The sequence below is a fragment of the Ostrinia furnacalis genome, unplaced genomic scaffold, assembly GCF_004193835.3.
Source record: "Ostrinia furnacalis isolate ACB-3 unplaced genomic scaffold, ASM419383v2 OfSCF2054, whole genome shotgun sequence".
Lineage (NCBI taxonomy): Eukaryota > Metazoa > Arthropoda > Insecta > Lepidoptera > Crambidae > Ostrinia > Ostrinia furnacalis.
The window spans coordinates 1,243,469-1,260,892 of record NW_021132293.1 but is presented as its reverse complement, the minus strand read 5'-3'; the positions used below and the strand labels follow the sequence as shown (position 1 = coordinate 1,260,892).

Here is a 17,424-nt window from a genome sequence, read left to right as displayed (position 1 = left end):
CAGAAAATTTTGATCGATCGATTGTTGTTTTTTGTCACAGATGGAGTTTTTTGTCATGTTTGTATTGTTGCTGTAAATCTCATGTTGTTGTCCAAAGGATTTATTGAATTTAATATTTGTTTGTAGATATGTAAGTATAAAATGAATACTTTGTTTTAATAAATGTTGTACAAAGAATTGTTGCCGGTGTTGTTATATTGCGTTTTAAAAACTTTTTAGTTAATATTATTGAAAAGCTTCGTCATGAACAGTGAAAAATGAAAATAGAAAAATGCTTCTAATGTCCTTTAGAAACAAGGGCAACTATGAATTTCTGAAAGCCACATGCATATTTATTTATATATTTACCATAAGTAGTGGAAGATGGAAAAATCCTTAGAAGATGGTCTTTACCAAGCTGTATTATCACGAGATCATCAAACAGTGGCACATTTATTATGCAAAGGTAAGGTGTGTGGCGTAGAGAATGGATAATCATCATTCTGGGCTGATGTGGATTGTGTTTGTTTGCTACCATTTTGTCTGTAACTAAGGAGTACTTAATTGGGTACATAAATGTTTTAAAATATTTTCTTAATTATCTTTGGTCGTCTCTTTTGCAGGTGCTGATCCAAATAAAACCACCAGCTTTGGTAAAACAAGTTTGGGTTTAGCAGCAAACACTGGAAATCTTGATATAGCTAAACTTTTAATAGAAGCCACATTATCTTGTAGTATATCAAAAGCAACATCTATAACTAAGAAGAGGCATAAATCGAAAAAAAGGAAGTATCATCATGGTGGTCCTGCAGAAACAGTTGTGAAATATAAGAATTTAAATGACAGAAAAATTAAAGATTTTAGTTTAGGTCAGTGTGAAGATGTAAAGCAGGACAGTTTGAAACAAGAAAAAAATCAAGGTTACTTTGTAGTTATCCATAGTGAAGGTTCAAGCAGCGATGAGAGTAAAGTGTCAAGTATCTTAACTGCATCTTCGTTGACACCGTCACCTCAGTCTGACTTGGAGTGGGATGAGGAGATAGATAATGACACACCCGTAGTGGACACTAGTGAGGATGAATCCTGGACGTCAATGTACAGGTTTGAATCTACACTGACAGGTTTTCAGAAGGAGAAACATTGTAAACTAACTTTAACTAAGATTTTAAGATTTCCTATTGTTTCTAGTATCATGGATCAGCATTTTATCTATGATATTAATTGTTCTGGCGTAGATTATAATAATTAGTTCTATAGATCATCTTAGTGCTGGTTTTTAGATGGATTATAATAATATTATTTGTATTACTTACTCACTGGATCATGAGTAAAATCGGGTTTAGACTGGCAATTCAGAATATTAGTGTAAAAGTGGCTTCATTTTAAAATAACTTTTCTAGTTTTCCTGAAATATTGGAAGACTATCAAATCTTTTAATTTGTCTGTGAACAGGTGGTACGCTGCTATATTAGAAAGCACTGGTGCAGCAATAGCGTCAGCATCAGCAGCAACTTATGGTGTTGATCAACAAGATTCTTATATGAGAACAGCTCTTCATTATGCAGTAGAACGTGGCCATCTAGATATTGTTGAACTCTTACTCAAATCTGGTACAGTACTTAGTAATAAATCAGCATAAAAGTGAAAAATTACATTTATTAATAGTAAATAAAGGAATTTGTAAATGTTATTGATGAAATCTTGTTCCAGGGTGTAAAGTAGATTTAACAGCTTCTGAAGGACTAACAGCATTACACATAGCAGCCATGGAAAATGAAACAAATATTGCTAAGATGCTTTTGAGTGCAGGCAGTCAAGTCAATAACAAAACTCATGAAAAAATAACAGCACTACATTTTGCAGCATCTAGAGGATATTTAGATATGGTTAGTTTTGATAATCAGATAAAATTAGTTTCACTACTTTTTTCTATTGTCTCATTCTTAATAACAAATTACAGGTCAAGGTGCTAGTCGCTGAAGGGGCTAATATCGAGTCTAGGGACACTAATGAGCGGACTCCTTTGTATGTAGCCGTCATGAAAGGACATCCGAATGTGGTTGAGTACCTTATTAGTGTTGGTGCAAATGTAAATAGTGAAGAGATTCATGGTAAGTTTATAGTACTTGACTGAACATAGATAACACGCTTTGAAAATTCACATACCTACCAAACTAAAATCCATTGATTGTATTTTTTTTTTTCAGGATACACACCACTTTGTGAAGCTGTATGGGAAAGATTACCAGACATTGTTGAACTTCTTTTGAAAGCAGGTGCTCGAATAACACATTCACATAGGTTGATTCACAATGCCATTATTCAAGGCCAGGTCAGTCATCATTCTCATAATGCTTGCTACTTCTACATTTAAACACCACATTACAAGTTAAATTACAACAGTCATGTTTGAAAATGNAACAAAAAAAACGAACAACAATTTTTTAGTTTAAGATATTATACATCTCACACATATTTTTTTTTCTTGTTTGGATCATCCATTTAGGAGGAGTAGGGATTCAAAGAGAGGTCTATTTTGCAGTTTTGCCTCACCTATCGCCTTAATGCATTAAATCTTTTTTCCATTTAGGAACCGATTGTAAAAATGCTAGCAGGTGTTGGAGGAGGAATAAATTTGCATAATGATAATGGTGATACGGCGCTTCTACTGGCTGTACGCTTGTCACAACTTAGAGATGTTCGGCACTTGCTTGCCAAAGGTATGATCTTCATCATTATTTACTCATTAGAGCTATAGCGCTAGTATGCAATAGTCAGTAGATGGTAAATAGTTACAATTCTAAACTTAACAAGATAAATATTAACCGATTGAGGCCTAGACGGCATTAATTAATGTCATAACAATTGATTATTCTATTGTGTCTAGATTCGCGGAGCTTGAAGGATTAATGTAGTAATGTTATTTACAGGTGCAAATATTAATGCAAGCAATAGTATAACTGGCGCGAATGCTTTGCACGTCGCCGTGGAATGCATCGAATATTTAGAAAATTTTGAAGAGTTATTGGAATGCCTAATAGAACATAAGATTGATATGAATCATACTGCTCTCACAGGAGACACCCCTCTGAATAGAGCTTTGTTGTTGCATAGGTGAGTACATAGAAATGGTTTTTTATTTCTCTATTTTAATATTGCACAGTTAAAACCAGTAAAAATATAAATAAAACGCATTCAGACACGAACATAAAATAAACAATATAATAATGATGATAATACTTATTTTTTAGGGACTATGCCGCACTGTTACTTATAAGGCATGGGGCCGACGTAAATTGCTGTGATGTGCGAAAATGCGGATTGGATAATCTTTCTATAGCTAGTCGACGACGTAATGCCGATCTTGTCAACTTACTTATCAGAGCCGGGCACTATTTGCCCTATCCAGAAATTTATGAACAGTCTCCTAAGCCCGGAAGCACCGCAGAATGGCTGCAAGCCATTAGCCTAACTAAGCAACCTTTGAGTCTTACGGATCTCTGCAGGATACAGATTCGACGTTCATGCCAGAATATGGGATTGTTTACATCGGTAAATCGCTTACCATTACCAACAACCTTAAAACGCTTCCTCACCATGCAAGACGAGTATGAATGGTTGATCAATGAATGACAGAACCTACATAACCTTTTCAGGAATGCCGGTGCACAGCTAGGCATTATTTTACGCAGGTTGAAATCACTGTAAGAAGTGAACACATTTGCGGCCTGAAAAGGGATAATCGCAAGTTGCGCGATTATTTACGATCGATCAAGATTAATTTAAAATCTAGTCATGAACAACTAACCGTAGAAGTGCGCCTGCGATGGCTAGTGTGACAGCAGTGACAGCGAGCAACCCTCGTGAAACCTCGTTACGGACGTAAAAACGTGTAGTGAAAATTTAATGTGCTATATTTATTTATTGTTATAATAATAATTCTTGAATACGGTGCGGTGTGACAACACCCGCAATGTATATTCGGACGCGTGACCGAAATCAGCTAGTTGGAAAAATTATGTTTTATGCGGAGGCCGCAGTCCACAATCGTGTGGGCGCGGTTTCGTGACTTCTTAGCATTAGCAGACAAATTTTTTAGTTAATTTTTCTGTTGGTTGTTTGATACATAATCAATAGACATATTATATGTGTTTTCTTTTAAGAACCTAGTGGTTTATTGTAGATATTACACTGTCTAAGACTATTATTAAATAAAATTAAGTGTAAAATTATTAATTAATTTATTATTATTATTATAAAACGAAATATTGTCATAATGAATGCCTTTACAAAGGTAACCTTGAAGTCATTATATTCAATCTATACTACATAATATTATAAATGCGAAAGTAACTCTGTCTAGTCCAGTAGAATTAAACACAAAAATTGATTAAATCGGAAATAATTCCTACAAAAGATTTTTTTGCTTTAATGGCTTCATTGGTTGCCCATTAAGACTCTCCTAAGTTTTCGACTTCGACGGAGTTGTGCTTAAGTGGTGGGGGCCCCCGAAAGGGGCATTTTTTCGGTTTTCCGGTTATACCGCGTAAAGGACTTACCCTATCAAAAAGTGGTCTTCATGACGGTTGAAGGGCACTTAATCCTGCATTGAATAAGACCAAATTCATATGTTTTGGACAAACCGTTCTCGCGCTAAAGTTCGGCAAAGTAGAAAATATACGTATAATTAATGACCCTCTCCACGTCCAATGGCTTGTTACCCACATGCTTCCAAGCCTTGTAAAGGGTCGCCTTAACCAGTGTAACCCTAACAAGGCTCACGAGTTTGATTCGCTTATCCTTGTTCGTCCCAGCCGTTCCTTAACTGCGGTTGCTGCACCTCTTCCTGGCACTCTCCTGAACGACTCTGTGTTACCTAATGTGGCTGCCCCTCTTCCTTGTACCCTCCTGTACGATTTCATTGCTTAGCCATATGCCTGGTCCAAGGTTCGACGCCACAAAATCAACTTCGTACGAGTGAAAATAGTTTAAATACTATTTCCCGTGCTTGCAACATTTTTCTTTACTGCTTCGCCTCTATTAGTCGTAGAGTGATTGTATATATCCTATAGCCTTCCTCAATGTATGAGCTATTCAACACAAAAATAATGATTTCAATCAAACTAGTAATTCTTAAGATTAGCGCGTTCAAACAAACAAACAAAAAACTCTTCAGCGTTTTAATATGAACTTGTTGTTGTTGATTTTTGGCGTCGAACCTTAGACCAGGCATACGGCTAGGCAACGTAGTCATGCAGGAGGATACAAGGAAGAGGGGCAGCCACAGTAGGTAACACAGAGTCGTTCAGGTGAGTGCCAGGAAGAGGTGCAGCAACCGCAGTTAAGGAACGTCTGGGACGAACAAGGATAGGCGCATCAAGCTCGTAAGCCTTGATAGGGTTACACTGGTTGAGGTGGCTCTTTTCAAGACTTGGAAGCCTGTGGGTAACAAACCATTGGACGTGAAGAGGGTCATTAATTATACGTATATTTTCTACTTTGCCGAACTTTAGCGCGAGAACGGTTTGTCCAAAACATATGAATTTGGTCTTATTCAATGCAGGATTAAGTGCCCTTCAACCGTCATGAAGACCACTTTTTGATAGGGTAAGTCCTTTACGCGGTATAACCGGAAAACCGAAAAAATGCCTCTTTCGGGGGCCCCCACCACTTAAGCACAACTCCGTCGAAGTCGAAAACTTAGGAGAGTCTTAATGGGCAACCAAAGAAGCCATTAAAACAATAAAATCTTTTGTAGGAATTATTTCCGATTTAAAAGCTAATTCTACTGGACTAGTCTGTCTGTCTTGCTTTCACGTCTAAACCAATGAACCGATTTTGATGAAATTTGGTAAAGAGATAGTTTGAGTCCCGGGAAAGGACATAGGATAGTTACTGTGGCAGACAAAATTCAACGCGGGCGAAGCCGCGGGCGGAAAGCTAGTCTGTATTATAAAAGACATTTGTGTTACTATATCGAAAAGTAGGTATGTCCTAAATATAATTTGTATTTATCTAAATGTGTACCTATGACAAGTGCATGCTTTTAATGTTCAACAAATAAAGGATAATACTTCTTACTCATTTTTTTTCGACTTTACATGAACATCTTTCGTAAAATGAGTCGTCTAGTTTCAAAACCCGCTAAAACGCTTCTGCAACGAATTTCTGTTTATATCTCTAAATGACGTTACTGCAATTTTCTCATCATACTGTTCAATCATTTTCGATCAAAATTCGCTAAAAGACTACTAAACTAGCACTTAAAATTTGGTTTGTGTTACAAACTCCGCCAAAACGCCGTCCGTTTCTTTCAAAACCCTCTAAAAATTGATTGACCAATGGCAGCACGGTATTTTGGTCACGTGACTGCAAAATCAGTATGGAGATTTTTTCATAACATGCTTAAGGTTGCTGCGGTTTTTTATTGTTTTTGATCCAAAATAATGGAAGATTTATCTCAGTTCGTGGAAAAATGTAACCCTAAAGACGCAAGAAAGGAACCACGTAATGAAATAGCCTGGAAACGCACCAAGGAGCGCCAGAAACGGAAAGAGAAATTTGTTAAAAAACTACTTTTGAAGCAGCTTTGATGGTGTTATGCAAAATTAACCATTTAGCTGTCGTTGGTTATTTGGGTTATAATCAATAATACTGTAAAGTTTCAACAAAATCCGTTCAGTAGTTTTTGCGTGAAAGAGTAACAAACATCCAGACATCCACACAAACTTTCGCATTTATAATATTAGTAGAATAATTATAACTTAGTAATTAACTAAAGGAACAAAAGTCATAAAGTCGCGTGTACTTTAAGGATTAATAACCATAAATATCTGGAGCTCCAATTGAATCACTTGTTTTCCAAAGAACACAAGTCCAAATTAATTGAAAAATTACGATAATAAACCTACATTTACAAACAAAAAAACTTTTAAATAAATTTTTAAACTTAAAGATAACGACTTGAATAAACGTATTTACGAGTACCTAAACTAACAGATACCTAGTTAACAAAAAAGTTTCAGTCTTTAAATCAGTCAGTTATACAAACATAATAAAATATAGCATCGTAGGTGAACATTATTAGTTTCGGTTAAGATCATTACTTGCAAATCAAATTAGTTAAAAAAAGGAAAGACTAGGCCAGTCTAAACGCAACGTTAACCTATTAAATAATTAAAAACTTACTTTTGTCTAAGAAAATAGGCTTTCAAGAATATTAAAGCTTCAAAATCGAAACTCGAGAATTCTCGAGCTCCGGTAATTTTTTTCTCGTCTCGAATGAAGCCAAATTTCTCGAGTTTTCTCGAGTTCGAGAAAGCTCGAGCAGAAACCCTAATCGAGATGACTACTACTATTATTATTTTAAAATAGAACAAATTTTGTGTAATTAAAAATAATAATGTTCCTAATTTTTTGTTTTGAATATTATTATTTGCTAAAATACTTCAGTGAGGGGTTTATGTGCAATATAATACATTAATACAGAAATTATGTATTCTATTCATCTCGCGAATTCATTAACAAAATGTACGATGAAAGTGTTAGTAACTCGAAGATTAGTAATAATAACAATAGCATGTGTTTAATAGATATGTAATCATTTATTATCAACATAATACAAAGTCAATGTATACTCAAAGATGAAAACATAAACATTATACCTAGTGAAAATTCTAGACATGTAAGATGCATAATGGTGTATAGTCGACATTAAAAATATATTTACAGTGCTCAAAAATGCCTTTACAGTTGAGACAAAATACATGAACAGAAATAAAAGGTGTAATGATATTTTTGACGTCGACTTATTTAATGTAGTACCTATTTATTACTTGGATCTCTGTTAAAATACATATTATTACACATATTTAAAGGTTAAAAAATGATATGATTATTACACCATGTAAATGTTACCATTTAGTTTAAAAATCAGAACCTTCGTTTCTGTTACAGCATATCAACTGAGGATACATTCCACCAGCCCACCAACCAATAATAAGCAAGCATATGTGGCAAACTTTAATTAATTTACTATTGCCACACTACTAATATTTATTTAAACATTCGATAGTGAAAAAGCTGCCTAGATTGAAGAACATTGGTTGATGGGGTCCAAACTTATAACATTCTATTTTTATCCTCTTTTGAAAGACAAAATATCAGTGGTAACATATACATTTTAAAACCTAAAATTACAGGGATGGTATATATTGTTTACAAATTCATAATAAAATACTTAATTCATACTAATAAAATGTATTTTACTTAAAATTATATGGATTAAATATTGACATGACTGTTTTAGTAACACCCATGACTCCTTACTTCTGTTCCTATATCCTCACAGCACCTTAAATGTGCAGTTAAGTCTGATAATATAAAAACAAATATAAATGCTACAAAAATCTTGCTTTCCATTTTGTTTACAAACTTAAAAAAAATGCATACTCTTATTTTAGGGGTCCTAATGACATCCTTATTCAGGCGAAATAAAAGAGAACAACTTCATATCAGTTTCTCACTTGCTATCGCGAGTGACGTCAGTGAGATTCTGCAATGGTACATCTAAGTCTAGGCGCAGACTACATACTTTTAGTCGGCCGATAGTAGGGCCCGATTCTAATTTGTGTGAAGTATCCGCCGATACGATGTGCGCACTTTCATTCATCTCCATACTGATTAACAGCCAGACTCAACTATCGGCCAACTAAAAGTCGGTGGTCTGCGCCTAGACTAAACTGACCAAAGTGCAAATTGTTATCTTCTGCTTACTTTCACTTTTGATATTAACAGCTGGACAGATAGACCATTGAAAATGTTTAGAAATCTGGTACAGGTTAACAGAGTTGATACATTAATTATTGGGAATGGGCACAAAAAATGTTTTTTGCAAGTATGACTAGTATTACCACCAATATTAAATATTTACTATAAACAAAAGGTATTTCTTACTTTTGAATTCCTGATTGATTACTGATAATTGCAAAAATGTGGCAATATAAATAAACGCCTGCCATTTTATGTAAGCAATATTTGTGGTCATTTTCTAATGAAATCACATAAAATAATTGGTAGTAATACTGTAACACCAAAAATTTGGCCTCATAAAAATAATAAATAAACATTGATAATAATTTAAAAATAAAATATAACAGTAAATAATTATTTTAACATAAACTTATCATTGTTATCATATCAATAACTTACATACATTTCGATCATCAAGAGAATAACAAAATTATAAATGATTTTTCATTCTACTGGTTGTGACCAGTTATCATAATAATAAAACATGAAATTATTTAGGTTTTCTAAAAATAATATATTTTTAGTTTCATTTAAATATAGCAGCATACTTCTAATTAAATTAAATTATAGGTGTTATGAGAAATAATGTGTCTAATGACCAGTGGCGGATTAACGTATAAGCACTACAAGCACGTGCTTGGGGCCCCAGTTCTCCAGGGGCCTCCATCCTCTGCTGGCGCGCCAGGATGGAGGCGTTTCATTTCATACCTACATTTTATCGAGATTTAGCCTATGTTACTCGTAAGTAATGTAGCTTTCAAATGGTGAAAGAATATTTAAAAACGGTCCAGTAGTTTTTGAGCCTATTCATTACAACCAAACAAAGTTTTCCTCTTTATAATATTATAGTGTAGATAAAGTAAAGTGCGTTTTCACAAATATACAAGTGGCGTTTAAAGAAAGAAAGAATGAAAAATTTATTACGATGAACATCACTTATACATGACAGAGAAAAAGACAGAAATGGCACATAAATATTACAAGGAAATAAAAAGTGAACTGAACAGTGCTATCCTGTCGCAACAGCGATGCCCATCGCAATGGGATTCCACTCAGCATATGCCGTGGCCCACGGTGGGGAAGGCCACGACGCTGGTTTTCAGTGGGCCCCATGCCGAGTGGAAGTCACGGACACTAACCTAAACTGCATAATTATCAACAAGGCCGTTTAGATATAAATATATAACAATAATAATAATGTACAAACATTTGTTGAATAAACATAATTATAGTAAATTAATCCTTCAAGGNAACAAATAATAAATCAAATTCATGTTTAAATGCAGTTTATGACATAATTTTTAAATTGTCACTATTAATATTTTTTACTGAATAACCTGTAAAAGTTAATTCTACAATTTCTGAAAAATCACCTAAAAGTAACCTTTTCATTAGTGTAACCTAAAAGTAACCAATGCAGTTCAAAAGTAACCTAAAAGGTTACAAAAGTAACCTTCTGGCAACACTGCACCAGTACCAAATTACTCACGAATTTACGAAAATCTAGCGAAGTGAGTACGCGTGTCGTATAACTCGTATACGATTTTATTGTTAATATACCTACACCAAACACGGATTCATGCATGTCTCAGTTTAATAAAGTCTGATCCTATCCACCACGGTATTAAGATAAATAATGAAACACAAATGTTTATCAAGTATAGCCTGACCAGGAACATAAAAACCCTGGCATAGAGGCGCGTCAATTGCATTTGATAGTGCAACACTGAGTACAGTCGTACCTGTGTTAAATTAATAGGCTAACTTTATGTATCAGGATTCAGGATTACGGGCTATATATTAAAATAAACATGCGATGTGAAAAAAGAAGAGAAACAAAAGAAGTGTGCTAGTGTAAGACTAATATCATTGTGGTTGCGTTTAGAATCTTTCACAGCTTAATGATTACTAACTGCTTTGCTGAACGATCCTTCTCACAACTAAAAAGGTTAAAAAACCCGCAAAGAACAAAAATCCGTCCAGACAAGCTTAATTATTTAGCATTAATGTGTATTGAGGCAGACATACTTCGTCGGATAAATTTCGACGATGTAATCTCGGAGTTTGCTCTGATTAAGGCAAGGAAAATAATGTTTTAAGTTTTACATTTTACCTACTACACTTTCTATTTTGATGAACTTACATTTTATACTTTATACCTTCCATTCCATTCCTTCCATTGCCATTTAAGCAATAGAGGGCCTACACAGGCTCTGTGCTTAAGGCCTCGGATACTCTTAATCCGCCACTGCTAATGACAAGTTTCGTTTACACAACAAGCTAAAAAAGTCAACAAATGATCAGAGTTTATAAAAAAGGTAAAGTGCATAAATTAGATACAAATATTTTGTTATTCAGGTATATCAGGACGTCTGCCTTTAAAGTCTTTAATGTGATGTAACTGAGGACATGCATCTAATAAAATCCTGACCAGTTCAAACTTGTTGTTTTCCAAAGCTTTGTGAAGAGCTGTCTGTCCATCAACATCCTGCATGTCTACAGTTGCTCCCGAATCAATAAGAAACTTCACTGCTGTGGTGTTTCCTGAAAACAAAATGATATTTTTTATAAATGTTAAATTTATAAAAGTTAACATGCCTCTTCCAATCTCAATCCAAGAAATTCATTTGGTAATTTACCTGCTGCAGCAGCTTTGTGGAGAGGTGTTGCTTTGCCACTTTTGGTTTGAGCGTCGATACAAGCTCCATTTTTTAACAATATGTCACAAACGTCAGTGTGCCCATTCCGTGCAGCATAGTGAAGTGCAGTGTATCCCGAATTGTCAGGGGCATTGACTGTGTCTTTAATGTTTGATGCTTTAGAAATCAGGGCATTAACTCTTTCTATATCACCATTAAATGCTGAAAGTAGAATTTATGTTATAATAAATCAAAATAAAAACTTAATTGGTTTCCATCCATCCATCTACTACAAATAATTAATATTTATTTATTAATTGTGCAGATTGAAACAATAACAAATTCAATTTGTAATTGAATTAAAAATTTTGTACAGTCAAATAATCAGATAAGAATACTTTAATTACCTGCATACCATAAGCCCCTTTCCCAATCCATTTCAGATAATGTTTGACAGACTGATTGATTGGAATTAGCTGCAGTGCAGTTGGTGTGGTCACAATCACTTTTGTGTTCCATTATAATAATTTGTGTTTTAGTTAGAAGAAAAACAATTCAGTGATTTTATCAGTTAGATCTCCTTTTGCATAGTCCAAGTGATTTCAGACTCGCCAGTGCTGGAAATGATCCTGTACCCAAGTTTGCTAAATAAATTTATGACTTCGACAACATTGTCTCGAATAGAAAAGCCATTCAAGCCGACGTCATATTTTTTCGCCAGAACCCTTACTTCTTCTTCTTGTGCTCCAAATACAGAACAATCTGTTGCATGCAATGAACCTTTAATTGCTATGTATACAACCCCTTCTTTTTTCATCAACAGTGGGTTGCTCAAAGAGCTTGCTAGAATTTTCGGACTACCTTTAGTGTCCATAATAAAATTAGTCAAAAATTTTAAAACAGATAAAAAATATCAAATTTTAAAAATTCAATGATATAAATTTACACCTCGTCGTCCTTATTTTGGTGCTGATAATTGCCCAAGTGCATAGCCTCCTTACTAAAATTTGTGATGTTATCTTGCTCTACAATAATAGAAGGTTCTGGTTCAGAAAACTCTTTTCTCATAGTCCACATGTACTCATTATAATCCTGTTTAACGGCTGTGGAACTAGACGCGACAACCTTGTAACCCAACACCTGCAAAGTTTATTGATTACTTACATGAGTCATCTACATACAACTACTCTGTGGATGATTGGCTTTTATGTGTAAGTAAATAATGTAGCAGATCTTACCTCTAACGCACTGAGAATAACACAAGGATGCTGTAAGTAGACAATAGTGGAATCGTCGCAGTATCCTCCACAAGCAAATCTCTTCAACTGCTCTATATCGCCAGCTGCAAAAGACGAAGTATAGATTGGATTACACAAATAAGAGACAAATTACAATTTAACTATATTAACTACATCACAAATAAGCCGACTACGCCTAAAATTAATAAAGTATCTCCAGTAAATTTGTTCAAAATCTACCTTTTAGTCCGGACACCAATACACGCCAAGGGTTTTTATGCCCATATGATGCAAGATTGCCCCTTATCAAAATGTATGGCATTGATTACAGATATTTTTCCACTTGTACAGTTATTTATTGAACTGATTACTTACAGTATTTTATTTTATTTATTTTGACCAACAAATACGCTGCAAACTCCAACAAGAGAAAACTGGAAATAATGTTGCCAGTAACACCAGTACAGTGTTGCCAGTCGGGTCTTGTCAGAAATTACCAGAAATATAAAAAAAAGTAACCTTTTTGAATAAAAAGTAACCTTCAATACGGGGGGGGGGGGTGCGGAGCGATTGTGTAAAGGTTGTTCATGGATGGAAAATGACTACAATTGATCATCAATCGTTTACCTAAATTCGAAATTTTGATCATTCCATGAAGACCGAAAAGTGACCGGTCGTATAAAACCGTTTCCTGGATTTGCGTTTTATTATCGAAAAACATTCGCTAAAATTCATTTTCTTTAACAAATAATAAATCAAATTCATGTTTAAATGCAGTTTATGACATAATTTTTAAATTGTCACTATTAATATTTTTTACTGAATAACCTGTAAAAGTTAATTCTACAATTTCTGAAAAATCACCTAAAAGTAACCTTTTCATTAGTGTAACCTAAAAGTAACCAATGCAGTTCAAAAGTAACCTAAAAGGTTACAAAAGTAACCTTCTGGCAACACTGCACCAGTACCAAATTACTCACGAATTTACGAAAATCTAGCGAAGTGAGTACGCGTGTCGTATAACTCGTATACGATTTTATTGTTAATATACCTACACCAAACACGGATTCATGCATGTCTCAGTTTAATAAAGTCTGATCCTATCCACCACGGTATTAAGATAAATAATGAAACACAAATGTTTATCAAGTATAGCCTGACCAGGAACATAAAAACCCTGGCATAGAGGCGCGTCAATTGCATTTGATAGTGCAACACTGAGTACAGTCGTACCTGTGTTAAATTAATAGGCTAACTTTATGTATCAGGATTCAGGATTACGGGCTAATTTGATATTTTCATAAATTAACGAAAAAATATTATTATAGGTAACCTGATTTAAATAAATTAAATGAAACCATCAATCGAGCTAGAAGAATTTATTTTATTATTCATCAATAATCAAATTCAGAACTTGAATATTCAACTGCAATGTCTGCTCATGAACACTTCAAACTCGGCACTTCTTTCCCAATCCCATAAAATTCAACACTTAGAAAGTGACAAAAAAATTTAAAATAGGTAGTTGAAACAAACCACAGCTAATTTTCATAGTGGACTGTACTATACGATAAACATGTCAGTCAATTTGACAACCTTTGTCGGAAACAATAATCAATGAAAATATTGTCCGAACCCTTAGTATTTCTCTTCGACAAATACTTTAACACATTGTGAACCACTTTTCTTTCACGACTATAATAATATTTTAGCAATTTAATTCATAAAACCAATTGCGCACATTTAAAATAAAGTTTGTTTACACTTTGACAGCATTAGACTGACATGCAAGGTGACATGTCAATGAAGTTTTCAGTTACTGTTGCCATTAAAAGAAATTAGTACCATTAGTTTTCCGCAACATGGCGAGGGTTTTTATGTTCCTGGTCAGGCTATAAGTAAGTAATTTTGTTTCTTTTCTTTCGTAATTTCTTACTTATTAGTTTTCATAAGGTGTATTTTTGTACATAATTTGCACTAAAATTTTAACCTGGCAACATGCCATGTGACTTTTTATTTTTTAATGACCTAATTGTTTTCTCAAGCAAAGACATTCATAAATATTATATTTTATGTAAAATAGACTAAGAAAAATTAAAACTGATTATTTGGCTGTATGACGTAGCCCTTGCCTTTTCTGAAAAGGAAAGAGTCAAAGAATCAAACCTAATTAAATTACTGCGTAGGCGCAGATCACTAATTTTTCGTCGGCTGATATTTTAGTCGGGCAGATTAAAAAAAAAGTTAATCAGTATGGGCATCAATCTTATCTATGATGGGGACTTTTTGGCGGGAATCTGAAGCGTCATGTTAGCGGTTTTGTATTATTTCCTCAAATTCATGTTTGGGCGACTAAATTAATGTGTAATAATGGTGGATTATTAACCATTAAGTGTTCGTGAACGAACGTGCATGAGTGTGGGCAAGTGAAGCAAAGCAGTGCATCGTGATTCTTCTGATTCTCTCAAGTTGTCCTTATGAGGTCTCAGTAAAGCACCACAACTTTACTGAGACTCAAAGGGTGGGAAGGGGTATCATCTATTCATCTATCATCCTTTATTATATCATTAAGTATAAGATCTCATTTTGTAACTCGTAACTATCACATAAATACTTGAAAATGGCACAAATCAAGTCGACCTCGACGTGTATTGCCAACATCATCAAAAAAGAAGAAGAAGAAGAAGAAGAATCTATGATGGGCACGTATGGAAGTGCACACATTACACCGATTTGATTCTCATACAAATTAAAATCGTGCCGACCGACTTTGTACCAAAATGTTTTAAACAATTTACTTTTTATTTATTATTGCAAACCTGCTGTTATAAGCCGTCCTAAGTATAAGTTTTTCCGTTTTCCGCCCCACCACATTACCTACATATATTAATATCTAATACATATTTGTCTTCTGTAGGTCTAAAGTGGCACTTTTTGATCGATCTAAAGTCGAACCTTTGTAACTCCATACAAAGAAACGCTTTTTTGCTACTTGTCTAAGACACAAAAGTTCATTATTTAATTTAGTACTTAATACACTATCCAAGATTAGTCATGGGAATTGGGATCAACTAATTGGAAAGCTAATTGGTAATCGATTTCCCTCCATTCAATTCTAAGACAAGTAAGTAAATAGGTACCTAGTTACGTAGGCATTATGGAAGTCTAGACAATGTCTTCTGGAGAAACTCGCTTCATCTTAGATTTATTCTGTAGGTAAAAGTCCTGTTTTGTGCGTCGAGTGACATTGTAAATTTAAAAAGTTTAGTACTTAACTACGGAGCTAAGGTGAAATATTTCCGACAAAAAAAATTGCCCAATATTAATATCAACTGGTAATTTATGTATCGTAATTAAGATTTTGTTTAGGTACTTAACGTACTGTAAGTAGGTAATAGGTATCTACTTGTTTTATGTAAAACTATGTAATACCTACGTAACGTAACTAGGTATATTAATTTGAGAAACATGTTAGGAAATTAAATTGTTGTATCGCAATATCCGTTTTACTAGGAATCGTTTGTTTCAAGCATCAATTTGTTAATTGAGATATCTCGTAAAAGTTCGTAGGTTCCTACTGGCATAAAAGCACGGCTACGTGAAGCGTCGGCTCTGAAAAGCTCTGTGTACTTTTACTCACTCTGAATAGGGGACATTCTGACAAAAAGTCGGACGTATTTTCCATTACTTTGTGGCAAAGCGATTTGGCAAAATATTTACTGGGCAACTGTTGACAGTAGGCTAGTCATCTCAGATCATAGAAGGGAATAGATGTGAAACGGGGGCGTGGCGCGTGTCTCCGCGATATGCCCAGAAACGAACATCGCCCGCGACGCCAGGTTAGTCGCGATTCAGTCGTACTGAGGAAATGTTCTCCGATATTGTTGGATAATGCGTCGTAACGTGCAATAACATAAGTGAAACGAAGAACTACAGGAACAATGAAGTCATTTACCACATGTAAGTATTGCAAATCCATTGGTATTTTGCTTATAAATAAAAAAAACTAAACATTTTTACGAACGAATTCAGTGCCGTGACATTTACTGCGATATCGAAATTAGTGGTGATAAAAATTCAAACACGTTGTACATTGACGATTTAGTTAGCAACCACTTTATGTCATGCGTAACTACTGCGCAATGTATTTTATTTCTTCCGATATCCACTGACGCGTGAAAATACACAGTACGGCCGCATGTGCCGGTCGTAACATAGTGCAGGGCTCGTGTTCTAATACGGTTTCCTATTATCGATAAATAGAAGTAAATTATTATTTTCTATTTTCTAATTTTGAATGAAAAAATCATGAGTTGCTTGCGATTTTTAAGTTTTTACAAAAACAATAACAATAGTAGAAGGGATTAGTAACTGTCAACTATGTAATTACTATAAGAGCTAGTTGAAAGCCTAATATAGGCATTATTTTTGATAAACATAGGCGGTACGAATTTCGCCATAATTAAAAAGTTAATGCGCGATAGTAGTTAATAATAATTACAGTGATCCTGTTATTATTATTAAAGTAAATAATAATATATTACCAATATTGTAAATACTGGTAAAAATCGCAAGTACCTACTTAACCCATGACTTTTCATACAAACTTTGTCAGTCTATAACTTCTATACTCCATCGATAACGACATTGAGCTTTGGTTGGGGTAAATTAATATAAGGTAACTTCATTTAGTCCCAATAATTGATTCTGAGTTTTTCGTCCATACAAAATGGAACTGACTCCTTTATGCAAAAATC

The 17,424-nt window shown here is 34.3% G+C and overlaps 3 protein-coding genes across 7 annotated transcripts; 1 reads left to right on the top strand and 2 right to left on the bottom strand.

The window, feature by feature from the left end:
- The first annotated feature begins 2 nt into the window (after positions 1-2).
- On the top strand, positions 3-3,737 carry LOC114354556 (ankyrin-1). Its single transcript, XM_028306981.1, has 10 exons — positions 3-130; positions 220-445; positions 603-1,080; positions 1,432-1,589; positions 1,690-1,865; positions 1,940-2,090; positions 2,187-2,311; positions 2,570-2,699; positions 2,910-3,093; positions 3,231-3,737. Exons 2-10 carry the CDS (start codon positions 364-366, stop codon positions 3,610-3,612), a joined length of 1,866 nt encoding a protein of 621 aa, XP_028162782.1. The 5' UTR covers positions 3-130; positions 220-363; the 3' UTR covers positions 3,613-3,737.
- Positions 3,738-7,802: 4,065 nt separating this feature from the next.
- On the bottom strand, positions 7,803-13,132 carry LOC114354511 (ankyrin repeat domain-containing protein 39). Of its 5 annotated transcripts, none has more exons than XR_003656026.1 (6): positions 13,043-13,132; positions 12,668-12,771; positions 11,837-12,569; positions 11,430-11,651; positions 11,050-11,334; positions 7,803-9,389 (listed from the first exon to the last, which is right to left on the bottom strand). XR_003656026.1 is itself a non-coding variant. In XM_028306924.1 (5 exons), the coding sequence occupies exons 3-5, from the start codon at positions 11,946-11,948 to the stop codon at positions 11,141-11,143; spliced, it is 528 nt and encodes a 175-aa protein (XP_028162725.1). In that variant the 5' UTR covers positions 11,949-12,569; positions 12,668-12,771; positions 13,043-13,132; the 3' UTR covers positions 10,974-11,140. The 5 variants fall into 5 exon arrangements, 3 of the variants coding, with proteins under 3 accessions (XP_028162725.1, XP_028162727.1, XP_028162728.1); XR_003656025.1 differs by having other exon boundaries at positions 12,908-13,108; XM_028306924.1 differs by lacking the exon at positions 7,803-9,389 and having other exon boundaries at positions 10,974-11,334.
- LOC114354512 (uncharacterized) lies at positions 11,929-12,364 on the bottom strand. The gene has a single exon (XM_028306928.1). The coding sequence runs from the start codon at positions 12,301-12,303 to the stop codon at positions 12,001-12,003; it is 303 nt and encodes a 100-aa protein (XP_028162729.1). The 5' UTR covers positions 12,304-12,364; the 3' UTR covers positions 11,929-12,000.
- Positions 13,133-17,424: the final 4,292 nt, after the last annotated feature.

What these genes read in the sequence shown, in the direction of transcription:
- LOC114354556 (XM_028306981.1), top strand. Translation starts at nt 364, where the DNA reads ATGGAAAAATCCTTAGAAGATGGTCTTTACCAAGCTGTATTATCACGA. An exon ending in GGCACATTTATTATGCAAAG is followed by an intron (nt 446 to 602) that starts GTAAGGTGTGTG and finishes TCTCTTTTGCAG; the next exon opens with GTGCTGATCCAAATAAAACC. An exon ending in TCGGCACTTGCTTGCCAAAG is followed by an intron (nt 2,700 to 2,909) that starts GTATGATCTTCA and finishes TGTTATTTACAG; the next exon opens with GTGCAAATATTAATGCAAGC.
- LOC114354511 (XM_028306924.1), bottom strand. Translation starts at nt 11,948, where the DNA reads ATGGAACACAAAAGTGATTGTGACCACACCAACTGCACTGCAGCTAAT. An exon ending in AAGGGGCTTATGGTATGCAG is followed by an intron (nt 11,652 to 11,836) that starts GTAATTAAAGTA and finishes TTCTACTTTCAG; the next exon opens with CATTTAATGGTGATATAGAA. An exon ending in CCACAAAGCTGCTGCAGCAG is followed by an intron (nt 11,335 to 11,429) that starts GTAAATTACCAA and finishes TTTTGTTTTCAG; the next exon opens with GAAACACCACAGCAGTGAAG.
- LOC114354512 (XM_028306928.1), bottom strand. Translation starts at nt 12,303, where the DNA reads ATGGACACTAAAGGTAGTCCGAAAATTCTAGCAAGCTCTTTGAGCAAC.